We start from the raw sequence: 25,460 nt of genomic DNA on the forward strand, positions 1-25,460 counted from the left end.
TACTTAATAGGATTATTTGGAGGATTAAATGAAATAATCCATGTAAAGTACTTTTAAAAAGGGCATGGTACATATTAAGCACTGAATAAATGTTTGTTGTGTTGTTCTTACCACCATTAATTTATCAGAAAATATAACTGGTCATTTTCTAAGACTTAAGTGTAAGTCTGAGTGACTCACAACAGGAGTCACCAAATTATGAAAGTGTCTGTTTGGTCTGAATTTAAGTGTGTGCCTTTCTTTCAAAATTTCTGATTGTATCTGGAGAACAGCATCAAAATAAATGATTGTTTCTCATTGTACAGTACCCCAAACAACTGAACCTACCAATACTCTTCCTCTATTTCTGTCCATAGCAAAAGTGTGGAGTCGCCCATCATTTCCTAGGGGTTGAATCCAATGGACCTACGCCTATCCCACTTAACCTCTCCTGTGTTAGACACTGTCCACCCTCCATCTACCTTTTCCTTTAACTTCCAGATACATTCCCTGCTGGCTTGCTTCCTGTTTCTTGGGCCCAGTACTTAGTCCTTTGTGGGCACCTCTTCCTTTCTTCAACTAGTGCTGTTGTATAAGTACCTTCCTTTCTCACTCCACCTACTTTCCCCGGATGACCTCATTCTCTCAAGATTTCCACAAGTTGATAGCTCCGTATCCACCTTTACTGCCACTGCCTAAGACTAGGCCCTCATCACTTCCAACCTAGCCTGGAAATTGCCTCTAAAATGGTCCCCTTGCTGCCTTTTTCCCACTTCACATGGCCACCGGAATGTCCTTCCTAAAGGATAAATCTGACCTTGTCACGCTCAAGCTAAAGCTCTTCAAGGGTTTCCCTTACCTTGCTGGATAAGATCCTATCTAACCCTTTTGCACTTTAACCTAATGACCCACATTAAGTAGGCACCCTACAAGTTTTTGTTGTTCAAACAAGGAACATGGTTCTAAAAGTTTTGCCAGGGCTGTACTTTTTATTCAAATCACTTTTCTTTATAAATTATTGATCACAGCCTTAAAAATCAATTAGAAGAGTTTCTCAACTCCAGTAAATACATATCACTAGATCTCTTGAATTGAAAATTTTAAGAACAAGTCAATTATATACAATGCGCAAGTGCAAGCATACACACACACACACACACACACACACACTATACATTATTGTGCTTTAAAACTAGATGTATAGGTTTTTAATAATAGTACAGTGTATTATATCAATGCATACACTTACATATACTTAAAATCAGTTATGCAAAGGAAACAGAATAATAATGAAACAGATTATGCCATAATTTGACAGCATTGTCCACAAGTTTAGAATTTGCATCTACTGTAAATCTCAGATTTCCATATTATAGAACTGCTAAAGATCAATCTTGCTATAAACTGATAATCAATCATTTGTAGAGTCCACACATCTCAGAGTCTTGTGTCAATGTATAGGAATAATATTAGGTGTGTATGGAAATTCAAGATAAATTGCTAAATGAAGCGGTGGGTGATGGAAGGAGCTACTGGATCAAGAGAAGAAGTTCGGAATTTTGTCCTGACCAAGGTCCTACTTCTCATGGATGGTGAGACTGAAACAATTAATTAGCCTTTCAAGATGTTACATTCCTCCATCTCCGGAAGGAGGGGTTTTAACTACACAGACCTCTGAGGCCCTCGCCAGCTTTGAAACAGGGATATTTAGCTACGGCATACCCACAGAACAGAGAAGCCCCCCCTTGAACAAGCGTTGAGAAAGATCAAATCCACTGTGACTCTCAATCACAAACAGTTGGTAGATCTCTTAGTTGTCCAGATTTTATAAGGCTCCCCCGTCTACATCTCTGCAAGCCTCCACCTTCAGGTGCTAAAATCTTCAGCTTCCTCACCGCCTTAACCAAGCTGGACATTTTCATATAATGTAGCCTGAGTTGTTCTAGGCTTGAATCAATAAAAATTTAACAGAGAATTCAAAATACTCCCCCCCCCCCCGGCTCCCCACTTTCAGGTCCAAGTAATGAGAGCTCCTTAGCCTTCCGGTGACACACACTAAATATTTCGTAAGGAAAAGGCTGGATGAGTGACTAATGTGTGTTTTTAGCCTCAGTTTCTTGTGTTAGGGATATAACAGCTGTATGCAGTAAAATTCCAGGGTAGAACCGGCTGTATTGACAATTTAAGACATCCATGCCTTTGTAGTCATAGCAGCTGTACATGTTTTCTGCAGTGGAGATTTAACGTATTGGATAGGATTATGAGTGAATTGGGTTGGCTTCACTATTTTGTACCACATTTTGTTTTATGATGAGCTGCAAGCCAGAGTCTGTATAGTTAGACTTGGGGCTTAGCAGCATAACCAATAAAATATAATGAGAAAAAAACAAGTCTGTGTCCTACAGTGTATCCCAGCAGTAAACAACTCTGCTAATATTTAGAGATGTCTGTCTCAGACTGCTCTCTTGTAAACTTTCCCTTAGAAAGAAAACCCTTAACGTATAGCTACTATTTTACTCCTATCAACTATATATAGGTAAGGTTCTGCCAAGAAGAAGGAAAACGAATGCAATGTGCGTATCTGCGTTATTTAAGCCAAAAAAGTCAACGTGCTTCACATAACTCAAACCAAATTATCCACATTCCCTAAGTCAGAAGTTCAAAACTCACAGAGAAAATCCAACAGTCTAATTCTAGTTAGCTTTGATTTGAAGACTTGTGTTTGTCAGAAGACATGCAAGCCTTGGCATTGAGTCAAAAATGTGTAAAGAGGTGATATACTGAAAAAAATAGACAATTCACCCAGTCAGTGTGAGTCCAGGAAATGTGAGATTCCTCCCATTTCGAGAGCACCGGCCCTACAGCCTTCTGGAACTTGAGCTCCGAATTTCACTTACCCTATGACGATACAGGAGATGGCAGTTCCCAAGAAGGCATATGTTAAAATAGATCCTAAGTTCTGAAAAAAGTGTCTCTGGGGAGAAAAAGATACATTTTATATAGTACGTCAGCATTTTTCTTCTTCTTAGTGTTAACAGGAAATAAAAATAAATGCAATAAATTGCCCCACCCTTCCCTCACTGTTTAGGCAAATTTTGTTTTTGGAGCATCAGTTCCTGGCCCTATTGTACAAATAAGGCTTAACTGATTTACACAGAAAAGGACAGAGGTTTCCAAAAAATAGGGGAAAAAATACACCTGGAAGGTGACAGGGTAGAGATGAGAGAAACTACTGCCAGAACTGGCTGGACCTGAGAGAGAGGGAAGGGACTGGAGCAATGGCCATGCAGGATTCTGGGATGATTAAAGGAAGACAGAGTTTTTCAGAAGTTTTGTTGTCACTGAAACCCCTTTAGCACTTTAAATATACTATTCTAAAAGATTTAAGTTGGGCTTCCCTGGTGGCGCAGTAGTTGAGAGTCCGCCTGCCGATGCAGGGGACACGGGTTCGTGCCCCGGTCCGATATGCCGCGGAGCAGCTGGGCCCGTGAGCCACGGCCGCTGAGCCTGCGCGTCCGGAGCCTGTGCTCCGCAATGGGAGAGGCCACAACAGTGAGAGGCCCGCGTACCGCAGAAAAAAAAAAAAAAAGATTTAAGTTGTCTTTTGACTTTTATTGGATCTCTGATTTACAGTTCTTCTGAATGTGATGAAACAAAACCTTAATCACCTACAACAGTTTATTCTAATGAATCACACAAAATGATACCTAGCCTTGGGGCTGGGGATGAGGAAGGATGACTGGAATAAGTCTAGCTTTCTAAATCTTTTCAAATGCTTGCTTGGGAAAACTCCCTTCCAGTCCTGTAAGTGGCATCTGAGTAGCCAGAACTGACAGAAAGAGGGAGCCTGGAGGACACAAGAAAATCAGGTCTGTGCTGAAAAAGCAAAGGTTGCTGGAGCCCACAGGCCAAAGGAGGAGAGCCCTAGGAATCTCTGGAGTGGGTGGTGGGCAGCAGAAAAGCAACTGCACTACCTCTGCATCTCAAAACTCATTCAGGCCAGAACCTCACTCTGCAGCACTTAGGATGCTAGCACCTAAACTTCTATGGGAATTACTAATTTAGGAAATGTGAGCATTCAGGCTGCACCTAAGTAATGTTTTGCAAGTGCATAGAAACTGCAAAACCAGACTTTGTCTCTATCAGCATCAACAGCTGAGTATTAGCAAAACAATCTTAAGTTTTCACCCAATGGGTGATGGGTAAACCCAATGTAATTAACAGCAAACTCTTTGGTTATAATCATCTAGAATAATATTGCCCAGTAGAAATATAATGTAAACCATATATGTCATTTAAAATTTTTCTAGTAGCCACTTTAAAATAAGTTTTTAAAAAGTAAAATGAGGGCTTCCCTGGTGGCGCAGTGGTTGAGAGTCCGCCTACCGAGGCAGGGGACGTGGGTTCGTGCCCCGGTCTGGGAAGATCCCCCATGCCGCGGAGCGGCTGGGCTCGTGAGCCATGGCCACTGAGCCTGCGCGCCTCTCCGCAACAAGAGAGGCCACAGCAGTGAGAGGCCCGCATACCGCAAAAAAAAAAAAAAAAAAAAAAGTAAAATGAATGTTGATAATAAAATGTTTTATTTAACCCAATATATTCAAACATTATCATTTCTGTATGAAATCAATATAAAACATTATTGAAATAATTTACATTATTTTTTGATACTGAGTCTGTAAAATCCAGTGCATCTTGTACACTTAAAGCACGTCTTCAGGGGCTTCCCTGGTGGTGCAGAGTTAAGAATCAGCTTGCCAATGCAGGGGACATGGGTTCGAGCCCTGGTCTGGGAAGATTCCACATGCCATGGAGCAACTAAGCCCGGATGCCACAACTACTGAGTCCGAGCACCACAACTACTGAAGCCCGCGTGCCTAGAGCCCATGCTCCACAACAAGAGGCCACCGCAATGAGAAGCCCGTGCACCTCAATAAAGAGTAACCCCTGCTCTGCGCAACTAGAGAAAGCCCACGCACAGCAGTGAAGACCCAACGCAGCCAAAAATAAATAAAGAAAATAAAATAAACTATGATAACTCTAGAAAAACGACTGATTAAAACACCCCAAATATTAAAAAATAAATAAAAGTTAAAAAAACAAACAAAAAAGAAAAAGCACACCATTCAGACTAGTCACATTTCAATGGCACGTGGCTATCGGTTAGTATACTGGACATAGCAGGATTTAGAAGAATTCTAAGCATGTCAGATTTGAATCTGTATCACATATGATCTAAGATAATGATATTCTTACCAAATAGGCAAACCCATAAAATAAAGTAATTGTTTTCATTAGTGCTGGCAAAATACTCTACTTAATGATACAAGAAGAAAACAATCACTGTATATTTACCTTCTTTAGGCTATATCCGGCATGAAATATAATTGGTGGCAGTAAAACATTGAAGAAGATTTCTGGATCAAATGTCATCTGCCAGAAAAGACAAAAGTATAGTTAAGAAGATGCTCCTTTGGGCTACTAAAAATAAGTTTTAAAAAATTGTTACAGTCACCCTTGCTAAGGTTGTCTGAGGCATATTAACATGATATTAAATTAGCAAAGATGAAAATAAGAGAAAATGCAAACTTAGAAATTCATAATTGAATACAACTATAAATATTTTAAATGTAAAACTTTATTCTGCAGCTAATAAGAACATCAAAAAAAGCTCAATGAAACCTCTCTAGGCAAAGAAAACCTTTTCCTTTTTCTTTGATTAGTTATTCATTCCTCATATTTTCAATGTTTTTATTCTATTTTATTTTTTTCTGGTTGAGGAGATTGGTAGTGTTCCAACATTTCAGCTCTGACAAGGATTTATCTAAGGTTTTCCCAAATAAAACATTTTTAGAAATTTAGTCTTACTTTTCCCACTTTATCCCACTCTGAAGTTCAAAATATTTTCTGGACTCTGGAAAAACACATTTGAAAGTGAAACTGGATTTTTCTAGTATTTGTTTATTGGCTTTTACTTAAATGTTAAAATAAACTTGGCAAAAAATTCCTTGGTGTGAAATGCAATGAAATGAGATGGAGAAATTCTTGAATCCAATATCTGCTATTTGCTGGGTAGTCTGAAAATGTTAACTCATTTAATCTTTAAAACCTTCCTTAGGCTTATTCTCTTCTTCCACACTTTCCCTCTCTCTCAATCTCTCTCTCTCTCAATCTCTCTCTCTCACACACACACACACACACACACACACACACTCACTGCCATTCATTATTTCACCACTAAGCCTTCTTACCATTACAGCACTCGTCAAAATCTTTGAGATGTTTGGGTTTCACAACTATACTTTCTAATTTCCTCCCCCTTTTTGCCTGAATTCTTACTCATCTCTGAAACTGGATCTCAAAAGCTACTCCTCTCTGAAACATGCTTTGATTTCCCAAGTCAAAACTGACTATTCTTTCTTCTATGCTCTTTCAGCACTTTGTACCCTCCCTTGAAGCATATGTGTTTCATAACATATTTTACACAATTATTGGTTTCCGTTTGACTGTTTTCCCAGTTAAATTGGGAAGCCATCAAGGATCACAATGATGTCTTAGTCAATTCTGTGTTGCTTTCATCCCTCCCAGTGCTAGCCCATTGCTCAATATATATTTGCTAAATTGGAAAAAAAAATTAATTGCCTTTGAGAGACAAATCTATTAAAATGGAATGAATTATATATATCCCTAACACCCTTACACATTACAGGTAAGAATTACTTAAGTAAAAATTAAGAAAAGCCTTTCTTAACTCCCATTTTTTACTTTGGGCCTAATTGAGCATTGCCAGAGTCCCTCTTCGCTTTTCTGCATACTGGCCCCTCAACTCTACTCTTCTAATATTTGGAAAGGGGAAGCGGGGGAAGTAGGAGCCACCTAACTCAGCTGGGCACCCTCTCATAAACCTAGTTATTCCCTCATTGATGCTACAACTTCTTGTACCAGTGAGCATTCAGATAGATCAGCTTGGCCTATCCCCAACTCTCTGTGCCAGTTTCTTCATCTTGAAAATGAATACAATAATCTGGTACCTAATTTTAAGGTGGTTATAAAAATTAAATGAATTAATACTTACAAAGCCCTTGCAGCATTGCCTAATATCTAATAAGCACCTTTAAGTATTTATTACTAAAGAAAATGAAATATCTGAATTAATATTTTGAAGTTATACTATTTGAAGAAGTTGCCCTATTGTTAGGAACTCTTGAGTGTTACAACTGTGTAACATTTGGGCAAAGATATTACTTTTCCTTCTAAGTTTACTCTTTTTTCTAAGATTATCTGAAACACCATTATTGATCTATTTTTGAGGCCTGTTTGAGAGTGTATCAACTGCATATTTGAAAGTTTTTAGCAAAGAGATGTATTTCTGAGTTCTGGAGGAGAGAAGCAATGCAGCCGTGATCATCTGGAAGAGAGAATTACAGTGGCACAACATCTTGGACAGAAAAATCCCTCGCCTCGGCAGTTTTTCTGCAAAAATCAGGTTAATCACTCAACCAGAACATTTCAATAATCAGAATGCCCCATTCCCTGCATGCAGGTTAACTAATGTGTTATTGAATTATATTTTCTGGAGCAGCCAGATGAAACTGGCAGGCTGAGAATGGCATGCAGCGTACGAGGATTTATTTGTATATATAAAACAGATTTGTGTTCCTTTCAGACTTGCTATAAGCTTAGGAACTGCTAAATCAGAGTTCTGGGAGTAACTCCAAACCCAGACAATTTCTCAGAAATGGCTGGATCTGCCGCTGCACCGACCTCCAGATGGCGATTCCACATGTCATTTTCCTCAGACTTTGTGTTCAAATCATGGCCTTGGAGGTGAGACTGTTTTTAAGGCCCAAACAATTAAAATTTTTCATTATAGTAGGAGGGGGGAAAAAACCTAAGACAGGTGTGAAAGGGAAGAGCAGAAAGTTAAAAATCTTTCAGCTAAATACATTAGTCTTAAGATACAAATTTTATAGACCAGCACTGTCCAGTAGGACTTTCTGTGATGTGAAAATATTCTATTACTGTCCTGCCCAATACAGGAGCCATGGGTCACATGATCTTGAATTGCAAGCTACTGGAACTGAGGGACTGAAATTTTTTTTTCTGTGGCTAGTAACTGTTGAACTGTACATTTATAGACAGTTACTAGAATTAAAAAATTCAGACCATTCAATTCTTAGATGGTTTATTGTCCCATATAAGGAGTGGCTAATTTGGAGCAACTGACCTGAGACTCAGGTGGTAGAATTATGGATGCTTCATGAAAACTGTGAGATTTTTAAATACTGAGATTCAATTCTTAAAATACCAGATAATATGAGACAGAAAAATACCAATATGTTCAACTACTACAAGGATGCAGTAGTTTTACCTATTAACTCAAACATGCACCGGTATTTGGCTAGGAATGGCCTGGACACGTTGATAGAGATAATCAACTTGAAAACTTCCAAAAGCAGAAAGCAAAGGTACCAAGTTTAATTCTCATCAGAAGGTTATAGATACAGAAATTCTGTTTGGGGCTTCCCTGGTGGCACAGTGGTTGAGAATCTGCCTGCCAATGCAGGGGACACAGGTTTGGGCCCTGGTTTGGGCCCTGGTTTGGGAGGGTCCCACATGCCGCGGAGCAACTAGGCGCGTGAGCCACAACTACTGAGCCTGCGCATCTGGAGCCTGTGCTCCGCAACAAGAGAGGCCGCGATACTGAGAGGCCCGCGCACCGCGATGAAGAGTGGCCCCCGCTTGCCACAACTAGAGAAAGCCCTCGCATAGAAACAAGACCCAACACACCCAAAAATAAATTAAAAAAAAAAAAAAATTCTGTTTGGTCCCGAGTATTAAGGCTTCCAGCAACTCAATATGAACTATCTAGGAAGAAATATCAGTGTTCTAGCAACTACTAAATAAATAAGCACTAAAAGAACCACTTTAATAGGGGACTGTGATTTATGTGGCATATTACTCCCAAAGAGGCCTTTTAAAAACATAGTTTCATCAACTCTGACAGCATTCCTGAGTGGTAACTGGCAAATGCAATTATCCCCTTTTTCCAGAGACAGGAGAAGAAATGAATGGCGTGCCCAGTGTCAATGAATGTGTCAGGGATATTGCTGGGAATTGAGTATATCTACATGGGCAAGCTAAATGTGTGATTTCCAAGGGAGAACGAGGCTAACATAACTACTTAAAGCAAGACTTAGGAGTGTTTAAGAGAAGTTGGGACTCAGAAGTAGGCTTTCATTATTTTGGCAATTCCCAATTCCTTTGGAAAAGTAAAAGTGGTTAACACAATAATGCGTTCACTTATCTTCAATGCTTTGTTCATTAGAAATCTAACAAGCCTCTTCTCTGTTGCAAAGTTCTTGAAGATATATGATAGAGGACTGAATCCATGAAGGTTATAGTCAAAAGAAAGACGCTGTGTAGTTTCAGTCCAAGGCACAGGGTTACGTTGTAGTTCATGGTTCTCTAGAACAGAGACACAACTCTGGGCTTGCTAACCCTGCAGGGAGGCTTGATATTGAAGCAGCGTATGAGCTGGGTTTTGAAGGTTGGGTAGGAGCCTCTCCATGGGACACCAACATACAGAACCATGCTCCTTTGTCTGCCCTGGAAGCAGTGGGCCAGGGTTCACCAAGCCACAAGGGAAACTGGCAGCTTCCTGGAGTTTCAGTTATACTTGATAGCAAGCAGTTTGAAATATTTTAAATATTTTTAAAATGCAGATATATTTAAAAGCGAAAATCAAAACCTGTATGCATTTTTAATGTAAATATGAGAATTCAAAGAAAACTTGGCTTGCTCGGGGGAGACAGCTTTGGGATATACATAGAGACAACTCAAGGGTGTGTGTTTCCTTTCCTCTGCCCTAAGTTTTGGTATGAAAAGCACCAGAGGGGGAGAATGCAGAACAAATTCAGAATATCTGATGAAAATATACCGCCTACTAATTAGATAAGCTTAGTCCACTTAATCTCTCTGAGGCTCAGTTTCATCATTTGTAATATGGGCATGCAAATGCCTACTTCCTAGACTTGCTTTTGAGGATTAGATGTAATAAGAGGTGTAAAGTGTTCTACTTGGTACCTGACATTGATTGTTTCTCAAGAAAGGCTCACTATACCTGAATTGAAATGGAAGAAATCGCTGAAGGAATGGGTTAAGGATTGGAGGCACAAGGCGCACTTGGGGAACAGAAGTAGAAAATGTAGACCTCCTGAGTGATGTAGGAGGAGGTTAAGGCCTGGCTATGCATACTGCCCAGACTATTTACCTCTCTAACCCAGCGGTAATGAACTGAAACTATATTCATTCAAACACGGAAGAAAGTAGAGATATTTTGCACAGCAGGATTAAACAACAAAATGGCTATTGGTAGTATAAATTTGTATAACCTTTTAGTAGAGTAATTTAGCAAAAGGTTTCAAAATGTCAAATATCCATAACATTTGTTTTGTTTTTGAAATTTATTTATTTATTTATTTTTGGCAGCACTGGGTCTTCGTTGCTGCGCGCAGGCTTTCTCTAGTTGCAGGGAGCGGGGGCTACTCTTCGTTGAGGTGCGCAGGCTTCTCATTGCGGTGGCTTCTCTTGTTGCGGAGCACGGGCTCTAGGCGTGCGGGCTTCAATAGCTGTGGCTCGCGGGCTCTAGAGTGCAGGCTCTGCAGTTGTGGCACATGGGCTTAGTTGCTCCGCGGCATGTGGGATCTTCCTGGACCAGAGCTCGAACCCGTGTCCCCTGCATTGGCAGGTGGATTCTTAACCACTGCACCACCAGGAAAGCCCAGAAATCCATACCATTTGATTCAGCAACACCTCACCTGAGAATTTATCCTGCAGATATGCTTGCACATGTGTAGAATGACATGAGGGCAAGAGTATTCATTGCAGATGAATAAATGGGAAGAAAGAAAGCATTGAGGATGATTGAAAAATGGACTGGTTAAATAAATCACAATATTCAGCTGACCCTTGACCAAGGTAGGGGTTAGCGGTGCTGACCCTCCATGCAGCCGAAGACTGGGTATAACTCACAGTTGGCCCTCTGTATACGAGGTTTTTCCCTTTCTGCAGTTCCTGCTTATCCACGGTTCTGCATCCGCAGATTCAACCAACTATAGATCATCTGGTACTGCAGTACTTGTTATTGAAAAACATCTGCATATAAGTGGACCCACGCAGTTCAAACTTGTGTTGTTCAAGGGTCAACTATAATCTGTAAAACTGAATACTATGCAACTGTTAGAAAGGCTGAGGAAACTGTCTATGAACTGATATGGTTGCTTTCTAAAATTTGCTGTCAAGCTCAAAAAGCAAGGTGTAGAACAGTCTGTCTGGCATGTGTAACAAACACTGCTATGGCCTCACCACACCCCATTTTCTTTTTGTCCTGGCCAGACACTTAGACCACATTTCCTTGTAGTCACGTGGGGCCATATGACAAAGGTCTGGCCAATTGAATATGGATAGAAGTAATATAAATAATTTCCAACCCTGGTCTCTAAAAATCCCCTAAATCTTCCATGTTCTCTGTCTTTCTGCCTTTGTTAGCTCCTGTAGAACATCTGGCAGAGGTCCCAAATACTAGCGACTGGCAGAACCACTAGATTAAAGGAAGGTGGGAATGATTAATGGCCCCTGGAGAAGACTACAGTGGTCCCCTCATGGCCCAAAGGTCACACTGGATTGGAACACAAGCAAGAAATAAACCTTTATTGTGTTAAGTCATAGAGATTTGGGGGTAGTTTGTTAAAGCATTTGGCCTATTCCATGATTTGTGTGGAAAAGGAGGACGTGTAGAATATTTACCTGCATATTATAAATATGTGTGTGTATATATGCATATATATACTATCGTCTATTGCATATTATATATATAAGTGTTATATATATATATACACAATCAGTTGCTTCTGGGGAGGCCAGGGAGGAGAACTTGGTGGCAGGAAGTACGGGGGTTGGGAGAAGGGTTTTCTGTATGTACTTAGTGAGGGATGACTTTCTTTGCCCTGGCTTCATATCTATGGATACAGAGAGGACTGCTGCTTAGAGCAGGGCATCCCAGCATTTTTGCCATCATGACACACACAAAATGAGTATATTGGGTCAATGGGGTAAACTGTGGGGAAATTAGGGTCCTGATGAGACTACTCAGGGATGAAAAGATGAGACTAGGACTCTGACCATCCTCAGCCTGAGGATGAAGGGACTGATATCTCATGACACACCTGTATCCCATCAGCACACCAGTTGGGGAGCGCTGTACAGGATTTAACACTCCTGGCCCTGGTCCCACCTTTCACTCACTCTCCCTAGGAAACAGAGAGTGACTAGTCTAATTGGTAAGCTGGAGTAAACGAACTGAGTGTGTGCATCTCAGCTCCCTCTCTCTCTGTGTTGGAACCGGCCTGCTTGCTCAAAGTGGATGCCCCCGGCTCCTCCCAGACCTAGGGAAGGCTCATGCTGTCCAGCTGGGTCCGTGGCTGGGTGGGTCAGTCTTTCTAATTCTGGGGTGAAAGACGAGCAAGCCAGCTTACAGACTGAGACTCATTATTTTACCTAGCTTTTGCTCTCTGTCTTTCTCATTCCTGTATCTATGTCTCAACTAGCTATAAAATCAGATGGGCAACTATACTGCAACAACAAAAAGTCTTTTTTTAATAAATACTATCAAGTTAAAAATCAGATGGGCAAAAGAAATGATATTGAATAATGTCTTCAAGATTCCAACCTACCTTTTTTGTGCCCTTTGAACGTTAAGCCACATGAATGTATTACTTACTTAAAAAATAAATTAAAGTCATTTAAAAAAAAAGGTGTCTCATGTAGATTAGTTTGAAGGGGCCTCAAGTTTAGCCTGGATGAAGGGAAACCATTGTCAAGAACCAAAATGAGCACAAGGTAAGGACAATGTGAATGAAGGTGACTGTGACAGAATGGAAAGAAAGGACCAAACCCAGGAGACATCCATTCATTCAACAATATTTACTTAGAGTAAGTAAGATCAGGACAAAGAATGGTAAGGATATAAGTTTAGGCAGGTAAGGAAGCCATACAAGCAGCAAAAAGATAATGAATTACTGTTTTTTAAACATGGGGAGAAATCCTGCTCTTGACATTCAAATCTGTGGAACGGCCAGGTTAGGAGATAGTTATTCACAGTGAAAAGCATTCTTCCATTTTTCCAGATGGTTTCCTACAGAGCTCTTATATGTGGCAGGGACTCATCAGAGAAATAGGCTTTACCTCCTGTAGGCTGTTGTTTAAGAAATACAGAGTGCCACAGATACACAGGCTGTCAGAAGGAGAAGCTGCCTTAGACGTCACCCAACTTAAGGGTCTGCAAACTGATTTCTGCCAATCCCTGGGCTCCACGGAGGGAGTGGTGGTGATGGGAAGTGGAGACAACTGCGCTGCATCCACCCTGGCTCTGCTCTCCAGGTTCTGCCTGAGCAGTTTTGATTTCACCTGTTTCACACATTGTGAAGGATTTTCAGATTTTCTTTGAATGAAGTGTTCCTCTGCTAAAAAATGTTTGAAACCCTGACCTAATGTTGTCCCCCAGAAAGTTCAAGGGACATGTGGAAAATCACAGTATCACTCAGAGGCACCACTGAACTTTGAAATCCTAAACCAGAGCTGTTTCTCTTTTTACTATATTTATATTCTTAATTTTGCTTCAAACAAGTTTTAAATGATGTGTCAGAGTTGAAGACCCTTCCCCAGAAGTGGCCAATATCCTGAAGTTAGAAAGTGTTTTCTTTCCATGACTGTATTCTTATACTTCATATACATGTATCCATAGAAATAATTAGTATTATTTGTGTATTTTTAAATTTTACAGAAATTTAGCCATAACTAGCCTTTTGTATCCTGCTTTATACATTCAGAAGCGTTCTTACAATTTATCTACATTAATACATGTGGATCTTGTCTATTCACTTAAACTGCTGTATAGCCTTCTGTTGGATGAATATATCACGATTGTTTTTTCCCTTCTCTGATAAGAGAATTAGGGCAATTAGGTATTTTCCTATTTTCACTATGACTAAAAATAATGCAATAGATATTCTTGTACGTAAGCCTTTGCATACATGTGTAAATTTCTCTAAAAGAGGAAAATACATAGCAGTAGAACTGCTGGATGATAAGGTATACGAATCTTCAACCGTAGTAGGTTGAAGTAACTTTAAAGTGGTTACACCATTTACACTCCACGGGAAAGTATAGGAGTATTTCTCTGCCTTCTAGCCAACACTTAGTATTGACAGATTTCTAATTTTTACCAGTAAGATATACATGAGCTGCTACCACATTACTGTTTTCTTTGCATTTCCCATTACTAATGAAATAAGCATATTTTCCCTGTTTATTGGTCTTTAGTGATTTTTTGGATCAGACCTCTTACCCAGTATGACTTTTTCTTGTTTATTAGTTCTCACACAACCTGATTACTATTCTGTTTTGGTTATTTACACTTCAAATACATTCTTCTATTCTCTCACCCCCTTAAACTTTTTAACATTGTTTTTTAACTTTGTCAGTGGTGTCTTTTCATGCAAAAGTTTTTCATTTTAATGTAGTAAAACTTATCCCATTTTTACTTTGATTCAGCTTTTGGTAACTTCTTTAAAAAAGTCTTCTCTTATCTTGATGTCATAAATATATTTTCTCCTAAAGTTTTATAATTGGCTGTTTACCCTAAACTTTTAAAAGCCTGAGGGAAGGTAAGGGTATAATAATAAATAAATAAAGCAAGTTGCAAAGTTTGAGAGACCATCTGATTTAAATCACATAGAAAAATATGTAAAATATATATGTAAATATATTTTATTTGTAATAATAATTATAAATTATCATTGAGAAATTGTGAGATTTCTCACAAAACTATGATGACTTTTCAAGTAATTAAAATTCTAGAAATACACTATTGTGAACGTTATACATGCAAAAATGACAGATATAAGCACTGGTGTTTCATTGGAGGTAGGTAATGTTTATAAACCCAGGCAAACTTCAGTGGAGAACTGAGAACAAAACATTCATATAATTCTAAATTTTTAGCTTGGCAACACGGAGGTGTGGAAACAACACTGAACTCAAAGTCAGAAGACTTGGTCCTAAGACCATTTGGGCCACAGATTAATCTTGACCAAGTCACATAAGCTTTCAGAGCCTCAGTTTCTGAAACACAGGGGCGATATCTGATCACCTCTTGGAATAATGGTGAGACTGAAATGGAAATAACTACCACGGAAAAGGGAATGCACAGTCATTATAATTCAGGCAGGGCTGAAGCTCAGGGTCTGTCTTCCTTACTTATAGACTACTACAGTTACCACTTGTCAATTAATTACAATAATAAGTAATAATTTTTAAAAACCCTGACATTTCCATAAGGCTGTTACAGTTTTAAAAGTGCCTTCATACAGAGACTCTCATTTTTTCTTTAACACAACCTTTTGAGGTAAGTGCTGTGAACACCCCATGTCTACAGAGGTGGAACCGAGGCTCAGAGAGATACGTGGCTTTCACAGAGTCACACCTTGTAAGTAGTAAGACTTGGACTCAAACCTTAGCTTCTGATTGTGAGTCCATTGCTTTGTTGATAACAATAAAGATAACAAAACTAACAGTTAATACACCTTGAACACTTACTATGAACCGGGCACTATTCTAAGTGCTTTACATGTGTGTTCTCATTTGCAACTCACAATGACCCTACAAAGTATTGATAGTTAGGAATATCCCATTTTACAAATGGGGAAATTGAAGCATAGGAAAACTAATCATCTCATCCAGCATCACACAGCTGGTAAGCAGCATTTGAACCAAGTAATATGACGCCAGGGACCACCTTCTTAACTAGAGTAGCCCATCTGCCATCCACCTACGGGTTCAGGTTATCCACTCCACTATTGGATGTGTCCTCATGAGCTTCAAATACATAAAGACCACCCACATTTTCCAGATCATTGCCACAGCACCTAGACACCGATGGGCAGACAGTCTCCTATGTTTCTGCATAAGATTCTTGACATATGAACTTACCTCTGTTACCTTTGTGACCCTTTACTAAGGTAACCATACCTTCTGGTTTGACCAGAACAGTCCCAGGTAATACCTGTTGTCCTGGCCTAATTATTTATCATGCCTCACTTAGCTCTCAAGAGTTCCAGTTTGAAAATGAAACGATATGGTCTCCTACTCCCGACCCTGGACACCCAGACTCCTGACCTTTTAACTCCCTACATATAGCTTGGATTGGCTGCTGGTGCCCTTTGCTGTGTGGGTTGCCTACCCCCCTTTACCTCCACTAGCTGTGGTATTAACACAACAGGGGGACTCCCTGGCTACAGATCAGCAGGGGAAGAGAAAATAATAGGTGTGTGTGAGAAGGGCCTGGTCCCCCATCTCACCAAGAGTATTCATTCCTCAGTACCCAGGGGAGGGTTGCAAAAGGAAAGACACCCAACAGAACTGAAAACCTGTGCCTCAAGAATGATTTCCCCCCTAATCTGGAATTGATCTTAATCTTGGCCAATTTTTATATTATAAGCCAAAGAAACTGTGCTTTCCAACCCTCGGAATATACAGGAGCATCACAGTCCCACAGAGTTTCTTTTTTGCCTTACAATTTTTCTGAGTTTGCATTATCTTTTTGGTCCTTAGTTTTGAAGTGTGCTTGCAGCTTCCCCGTCACAAGACCTCACCACAGAGCAACTGGCCTGGGGAAGCTGGACAGGAAAGGGCTGAGTCAGCAAGGACTACAGTCATAGCAGGCATGCTTGAAGGGATTTGGGGGAAGTGGGGTGGGGGGGAGGTGCTGAAGTCAGCAGAAAATGATACCATACATCTTGATTTAAAATTAAAATGATGTATTTTTCAAACAGTGCATTCACCTTAAAAATGATGCATTAAAACAACACCACCAAACTTCCTTCAACATGCCTACTTCAAACTTTGTCCCAAGGAGGAAATCCATGCTTGCCAAGGGCCGATGTTAAGGAAGCAGAGTAACATTTACAGCACACCTAACACTAAATAACTTTTTCTCCTTTATTTTGTAAAGCTAAAGTGGGTATCACTGATCCCTGTTTTATAGATAAAGAAAAATATGAGAAGTTAACTTCTCCAAGTCTCAATGCTGAAAGTGGCAGAGGTAGAATTCAGCCCTAGGTGTAACTGCAAAACTGCAATGGACTGAATATTTGCATCTCTTCAAAATTCGTATGTTGAAATCCAACCCCTAAGTTGTTGGTATTAGGAGGTGGTGCCTTTGGGAGGTGATTAGGTTGTGAGGGTAGAGCCCTCATATTGTGAGGGTAGAGCCCTCATACATGGGATTAATGTCCTTATAAAAGAAAACTGAGAGAGCTCTCTCATTCTTTCTATCACATAAGGACACACAGCAGGAAGACAGCCATCTATGAATCAGAAGGCTAGCTCTCACCAGATACCAAATATGCTGGTGACCTGATCTTGGGCTTTCCACCTTCTAAAACTGTGAGAAATAAATGTTTGTTGTTTAAGTCATCCAGGCTATGGTATTTTTGTTATAGCTGCCCAAAAGGACAAAGACATAAACCTTACGCATTTCTCTATATCACCTTAGAGGTAGTCAGTTCAAGCTGAAGATATGAAGCTCTAATAGTGAAATTTTAAGACAATCACCATGTGAGAAAGAACTTTTTTGTGAGATGAAACATGTGGTGTGTGGATATTTTCAGTTCTCCTAAAAATGCAAGGGTATAGGCATATATTCAGTGGTGTGCTAGTAAATCATCTCTCTGGAGTAAAAAAAGCCTATAAGCCCCGATTTGCAGCAGTTGACAATTTCTGTAGTCTAAATACTCCTACCACAGCCCATTTCAAGTTGCCAATGTTTGATCAACTGGCTTGCAGATTCCTGGATATTTAATAAATAATCAGCTCTCAGAGCACAGACTCTCAGTACTCCACTGCATTATTTTACTTCAACTATGTTTTAACTCATCATTTGGGCACTCTTCTTGCACACATAACCTATATAAAGCTTCTCAGACTATTGAAGGTATAGGAGACCAGAATATATTATATCCCCCAAAATATGCCTTTTTGGCCTTAGAATTATTTTGATCTGATTATTTTGAGAAACAGCAGACACAGGAGAAGCTCTGAAAACAGACTAGAAGTTACCCTTTTGTAAGGGAAATTTACTTTAGGAAACATCCGTTTGTAAGGGTGTTTCCTTCTAGGAAGAGAAGGATGACTCTAAATCATATGAAACTTATCAATAAAAAAGGCACAGACTTAAATCTGCATAATAACCTTACCCTCTTTACCATACATGTCCTGGTCACCTTCCTAAAACTTGCCTCCCCTACACACTTCGTTATTTTAGCTAAAGATGGTACTGAAGCCTGAATTCTAAGCCATCTCTTTGGGTTACTCATTCCCTAGATTTCTCCCAGGTATACATGAAATAAATACGTTAATAAACTTCTGTTTGTCTTTCTCTTGTTAATCTGTCTTCTGTTACAAGGGCCCTAGTCAAAAACCTAGACAGGCAGAAAGAAAGATTTTTCTCCCCTACAAGGGTCAATGTGTTAGACACGGGGATTTTCCTTCATTGAAGGCTTTGTCACCTCTGCTGCTTAGAATACTGTCAGCCCCTTCAGAGATTGCCAAGACTGAAAAGAGCCAGCTCACACAGAGTCATGCCCTTCCCAGAGTAGCCCACATCCAAAGACAAAATGATTTGGTATTTTAGAGTCCAGGCCATCTCAGTTCAACTGCGGATGACTCTGAAGAGCCAGTCTAACTCCAGAGCTTCCCAGGGAGTTAGACAAAATTGTTGGGCCTGCATCACAGCTTAACTTCTCCCTTGGCCCTCTCAGGCTTTCTTCCTCTTCCATTCATAAGGTGTTGATCTCAAGGGCACTTAACCATCCCACTAAACTCCACCTCTGAGTCCTCTAGGAACCCAATAGTCAGAAAGAATGGTGAAGGTGGGACTTCCCTGGTGGTCCAGTGGTTAGGACTCTGTGCTCCCACTGCAGGGGGCACGGGTTCTACCCCTGGTTGGGGAACTAATATCCTGCATGCCGTGCGGCATGGCCAGAAAACCAAAACAAAACAAAACAAAAAAGGAGCAGTGAAGAGAACCTGAATTTGTAGACATTCTCGATTCAAACACCTCCACCTGAGGCAGAACTCTGTAAATCAGACCATGTCTAGTTAGCCTTATAATTAAAAATGGATCTGAGAGGAGCAGCTGAGAGACTCCTAACACAGGACAGGCTCACATGGCATCAGGAGACAAGCCAGTTAAATGCACAGCTTCCTTAAGGTTCTCACCTCTCTTGATGGTCCCCACCCTTCCTGTGCCACTGATGCCTATCCTACCTTCAGGCTGTGTAAGCTACTAATGAGGAGCTTCTTAATGACCTTTGGGAAGAACCAGGAAATGCAGTTGGATGGAACCTTCTATAACTACTCACTGGAGCCCAGCAATGATAAATGTGCACTCTCACCACAGTTTACTGTTTTAGAAGGAATAAAGCAAAGAGGAAAGAAATTGAAAGATCCATGTTAAGTTTTATCTACTGAGACTATAAGCCTTATGAGAAATCTTTCTCCCTCCCTCCTTCTCTCTCCCTCTGTTTGTCTCTCCTGTACCCAGCCTCCTTTTCTCCCTCTCCCTCTATCCTTACTTAATTATTTGGAGATGAGACTGCCAGCAATTCAACCCTCTGAGTAGCAAAAAGCCATCACAAAGCCCTGGCACTTCACTCTGAGGAGAAATCTGTGATAGATCCTTGGGTATAAAATGGCTGACAACTAAGACAGGACAGTAGCAGTGAGAAGTTGCAACTGAAAAGCAGAGAAGAATACTTCATTATATCACCCACTCACTTGCCAGGGTCCACAGAGTATCAACCATGTGCCAGGCACCAGCACGCATGTGCTGTCAGCTGGGAATACAGTGTGACCACAGACAGACCTGGTCCCTCCTCCTTTCCTGGGGCCTAGAGTCTGGTGAGGAGACAGACATTAATCCAACATCATCGATATAAATCTTAATTTACAACTCATCTAAGATACAGTAGGAGAACATCCGCTGGAGCTTTGAGACGACAGAACTAGGTACTGAAGTATGGCAGTGTGGGATCACTTAGGGTGGGACTGAATGTTCTCACAAAGCTAACAGCCCCTAAGAGCATCCCTACCTCAGGCCAAGAGCCCGTGTATGTACTGGTGCTGCTGAGACTCAGAATATAGTAAGATTTCAGAGAAGAGCAGAATTTTTCAGGAAACATCAAAAATAGTTAAAATAAAAATAAACTTTTAATAAAATATGAACTATTCTATTGGTCCTTAAGTTGAGGTGTACATATGTTAGGAAGTAAACAAGGTGATCCACCTGAGTGTGCAAAAAACTTTTTATATTTTATTTTTATCTCATCCTTTAAAAAATTCTAGTTTGATACTGCTTTTTAACATACACAGTACATTGGTACAATAGTACTTTCATCTCATTTGTAAATAAATAGGCATATATTAGGTACACATAATAGTGTTTTACTGATGCACATATCAAAGTATGGAAATCAGTGTTTTAAAGTACTTAGCAGTTAGCTGGTGCTTAATAATAACAATTAATATTTACTGAGGACTTATTAATGCTGTAACATATTATCTGGTTACATGAATTATTTAATTTAGTCCTCATAACAACCTTTTGAGGTTGGTACTAGTATTGCCTCATTTGACGAAACAAAGGCACCAACGGTTAGGTCACATGCTAAAGATCAGGTTAAAGGTAGACCAGGGGGCTTCCCTGGTGGCGCAGTGGTTGAGAGTCCGCCTGCCGATGCAGGGGACGCGGGTTCATGCCCCGGTCCGGGAAGATCCCACATGCCGCAGAGTGGCTGGGCCCGTGAGCCATGGCCGCTGAGCCTGCACGTCCGGAGCCTGTGCTCCTCAACGGGAGAGGCCACAGCAGTGAAAGGCCCGCGTACCGCAAAAAAAAAAAAAAAAAAAAAAGGTAGACCAGGGATTTAAACCCAGGTATTCTGATTGCAGCGTGGGGCTCTAACCATATTATGCTGCCTCATACACGCCAGTTCCCAGCACGTATGTGTTGATGTTTAAAAGAATAACATTTTGGTGTTTTTTGGAAAGATCACCTAGGAGGAATATTTTGTTCTAACACACAATAAATACAAGACATTAATAATTACAGAAAATAGAATCAAATAACAAGGTATAAGTCATTCTTTTAAGATTGGCCTCCCATGGAATATATTTCACCATGATCTTGAACTGAGTAGGATAGGGAAGTGGAGAGAATAGCTTCAGAGCCCTCAGCCACCCCCCTCCCCCAAAATAGCTTTGAAAACCTGTCCTTTGATAGCTAAGTGGATGGCTACACAGCACCCCAAAATGCTAGTCCACGGTGTGGTCTGCCATGCTGGTTCCCATATTTCCTAAAAATGTGTCTGTGCTACCACTTTAAGTCCCTTCTGGAACCAGGCAAATGGATGACCAAATGGACGTGCTAAGATGGTCCAAGACCAGGCAATAGTCAGGAGGCAGAGGTGACTGGGAGATGGGTGGGCATCTCAGTTGTTTCTCTCCATGGTGGTCTGGGATATTTTCTCGGGCTTGAAGCCAGGAATCTGAGAAGCTATCCCTTTACTCCATAGCTGCTCTCCTCTTATCAAATTTTGTCATGTTAGAAAGAGCACCATGCCAGTGTTCATCCCACTCATACATTTTCACATGACTTCTTTCCTTTCCCAGCGAAGAGTGAGTATGAGAGATATCAGTCCAATCTGTGCTCTAATCACATGACACTCCAAGAGACCATTGCCACCAACAGTTTTTACATTATTTTGAGTAGCTAGGCTTTTTGTTAAGAAATAAAATCAGACAGCTGGTTGGAATGCAATCCCTGCCACAAATAAATGTTCCAGTGGTCAGTTTCCTTAGAACATGAGTCCTGAGTGATGATCTGTGAAGCAGAAGAAAGGAAGTCCTAAGAGTTTTTGAGTGCTGCCTCCATAGCCCTGTGTTAGAAAGCCGAGCTGCCTTCCAGGTGGCAAGGGCTTAATCCAAACTCTACCACATAGATCTGTCTAGGGTAATTCCTAACCCTGCATTGGGGGTGCTCCAAGTTACAATCAAACTGTAGTAGAATAACTCCTTCGTGTCTGGACTGTGCATTCGGAAGGCCAGACTGCAAAAGTTGCCAGGATGCTAGGCAGAGCCTGCCTGTCTTTGGGGCACGGTGTTCTGTTATTTCTACATTTTCTGCATTTTCACTGCCCAGTCCAAGTGGACGTCTCTCTTCTTCTCCTCTACCCTTCTCAAACACAACAAATAGAATTTTTCCAGAACTTTTTGTATAGACAAAAATGGTCTTGGACGTTGATGAAAAATATAGCAAAGAACCGGCAAGGGAAGAAAATGACCTCCAGAAAGCAAAGGCATCTAGTCTTATTTAGTTTTGCCCTCTGTTTTGAAATTCTCTGCTTACAGATCTCTGCGTGGCTCACTCCAACTTCATTCAGATCTTGGCTCCAGCTTCACCTCCTCAATGAGACCTTCCCTGCAGGACATACCTAAATACACTTCTCTCACCATCCCCTCATTTTGTTAACCTTTCTTTATAGCACGTGTCTCCACCTGGCATTAGATTATGAATGCTTATGTTGAACTGTACTTCATCTATCTCTCCCCTAGAACCTAAGCTCCATGAGATTGAGGACTTTGTTTTGTTCACTACTGTATTTGCATCATCTAAAACAAACTGGCATATGATTAGTGTCCAATCAATAAATATTTGTTGAATGACTAAATAACTAAAGAAAATCTATGTTGTTCAATGACTAAATTAAAACCAAATGGAACTAATCACCAGGGAAATGCAAATCAAAATCACAAGGACACAGGAGATATCATCTCACACCTGTCAGAATGGCTATTATCAGAAAGACAAAAGGTAACAAGTGTTGACCATGATGTAGAGAAAAAGGAACACTTTTCACACTGTTTGTGGGAATGAAAATTGGTGCAGCCAGCATGGAAAACAATATGGAGGTTTCTCAAAAAATTAAAAAATAGATCTACCATATGATCCAGCAATCCCACTTCTGAGAATATATCCAAAGGAATTGAAGTTAGGATCTTCGAGAGGTAGCCACACACCCATGTTCATTGTCTCATTATTTACAATAGCCAAGACATGGAAATGACCTAAGTGTCCACTGATGGATAATTGGATTAAGAAAATGTGGTGTATATATAGAGATATATGCAACTGAATTATTTGACCGTACAAAAGCAGGAAACCCTGCCATTTGCAACAACATGGATGAACCTTGAGAACGTTATGCTAAGTGACATAAGACAGGGAAAGGCAACTACTGTATGATCTCACTAACTTGGAATCTAAAAAGAAGAAAAACAACGAACTCATGGAAACAGAGAACAGATTGGTCGCTGCGAGACCTGAGAGATGAGGAGTGTGAAAAATGGTTGAAAGTGGTCCAAAGATACAAAGTTCCAGTTATAAGGTAAATAAATCCTGGGGATATAATGGACAGCATGGTGACTCTAGTTAATAACATTGTATTGTATATTCGAAAGTTGTTACAAAGTTAAAAGTCCTCATCACAAAAAAATTTGTAACTACATGAGGTGATGAATGTTAACTAAACTTATTGTGATGATCATTTTGCATTTGATATAGATATATAGATATCTATATATCTATATAAAATCATTATGTTGTACACCTTAAACTAATATAATTTTATATGTTAATTTTATCTCAGTAAAATTGGGAAAAAAATTTAATGGAATATTTAGAGTCGAGACATTTCTGAAACCATTTCTCAGACCAACGTTCTACGAAGAAAGTTGAACAAAGGTGGAAGAAAACAGATAAAGCAAATTTAAAATGTCAGCTTTCTTTATTAACAACAGATCTCTTAACTAAGATTTATGATGAACGTAGCTAAGTCTATCCAAACAGCCTCATCCCACGCTCTGCCAAGCTTGAGATCCCCCAGGACAATCTCACGTGTAAGAGTCAAGACTTGTCATGATAAAGAAACATAAACCATGAATCCCTGTTCTCTACAGAATGGAGAAATAATTGATAGTGTCCTACAAATGTTTCTCCAAACCCAAAGTGCTGATTTATCGTGATGCTTGCTTCTCTCATTGTGCCTAGAACAGTTTTAGAGATTTCTTTCCTGTCTTTTCTTTATCTTCTCCAAAAGTGTCCCAGCACTAACTGCACATATTTATCTCATGGTCTGATGACTCCTTCTGATCAAGCTGTTCCTGTTACTAGAAGAGCTTGCCTCTGAGCCAGAATAATCAAGCAAAAAGAAAGACTGGAAAGAACAGAAATAATTTACAAATAAATATGTGAGTATTAAGACTCTGAACGACAGTCAAAATCACCATCAGAAAAAGTTGGACAGTGAGAAAAATATTAAGACACTGATGTTTTGATACTGCAAATACAAAATTATTTTTTAAAGTCATATAATTAGCTGTGGCTATAAGGACTTCCTTAAAATATCTCAAAAATATACAGTATTATTGACACAATTGATAATAGCTTCAGTCTGACCTATTTGCCTGGTAATTCTCTTTACTGCAACAATAGGACAGATTACTCAGCAGTGTAACTTACTCCTTACCAAATGGTAACTTTCCTTACCAAATGATAGTGTCACTTGTCACACAGGAAGTGAAGACTTGGCAAACATTTCACTGGGTAGTTTCCTTCGACTTTTCACATTACAGTCAACTGACTTATAAATTATAGGAAGTATAAATTTAACTGTGCTGACAACTTTTTGAAAACCTACTGGGTCTGCAAGACTTTTCCAGCCAAATGGTCTGCTGACCTTTCCAACTCAATGTGGAAAAACATAATGTGTTAAGTCAATGATAAATAAATTAATGATGAGACAAATTAATTCATTCATCAGTTTTAAACTATACTTATGATTTTCCACTACAAACCAGCTCCTTCCCTTAACTTTTAAGGTCTCCATTTCTGTCCTGCCACTCTCTGTGAACCCACAAGAGAGGGTAGCAGAATTAACTATACTCTCTTCCTCCTTGTGCCCAACTGGCCCAAACTCTACAGCGTCTTCCTTCCTTGCTTCTCTTCCATCTGCCTCTTGGTTACCATTCAAGCTTAGCCTCATCTGTCTCTCTGCTTTCATTCTCTACTTTGTACACAGGAGCCTAACTATTTCTTTCCTTTTGTCAACATTGCACTCTTCCACTGACTACCAATAGAGTAGGCATTACTCAGCCTGGCATTTGAGGGATTCCGTAACCAAGATCTGCCTTTATTCCCACACTATGTTTCACTGGTCTTCCGTACTTCAAATTATCGGAAATGTTTTTCTTTTTTGGAATACCCTCTACCCCTTTTTCTACCCCACATCATGCTTTTATCTCTGCTTGGA

General features: G+C 40.0%; 1 protein-coding gene across 3 annotated transcripts in view; it reads right to left on the bottom strand.

Annotated features, from left to right (window-relative positions):
• The window catches only part of SLC9A9 (solute carrier family 9 member A9), a 537,427-nt gene that overhangs the window by 489,950 nt on the left and 22,017 nt on the right, over positions 1-25,460 (bottom strand). For all 3 annotated transcript variants that reach the window (XR_003429705.1, XR_003429706.1, XM_027091611.1), the window contains exons 3-4: positions 5,332-5,409; positions 2,877-2,953 (exon numbers count right to left, since the gene is read on the bottom strand). Coding sequence is in view for 1 of the 3 variants with exons in the window: in XM_027091611.1 (XP_026947412.1) it covers positions 2,877-2,953; positions 5,332-5,409 (155 nt within the window). In the remaining 2 variants the exon portion in view is untranslated. The remainder of the gene's footprint in view (positions 1-2,876; positions 2,954-5,331; positions 5,410-25,460) is intronic.

Source organism: Aethalodelphis obliquidens, unplaced genomic scaffold (genome assembly GCF_003676395.1).
Source record: "Aethalodelphis obliquidens isolate GAN/ISIS:26980383/991018 unplaced genomic scaffold, ASM367639v1 scaffold72, whole genome shotgun sequence".
Taxonomy (NCBI): Eukaryota; Metazoa; Chordata; class Mammalia; order Artiodactyla; family Delphinidae; genus Aethalodelphis; species Aethalodelphis obliquidens.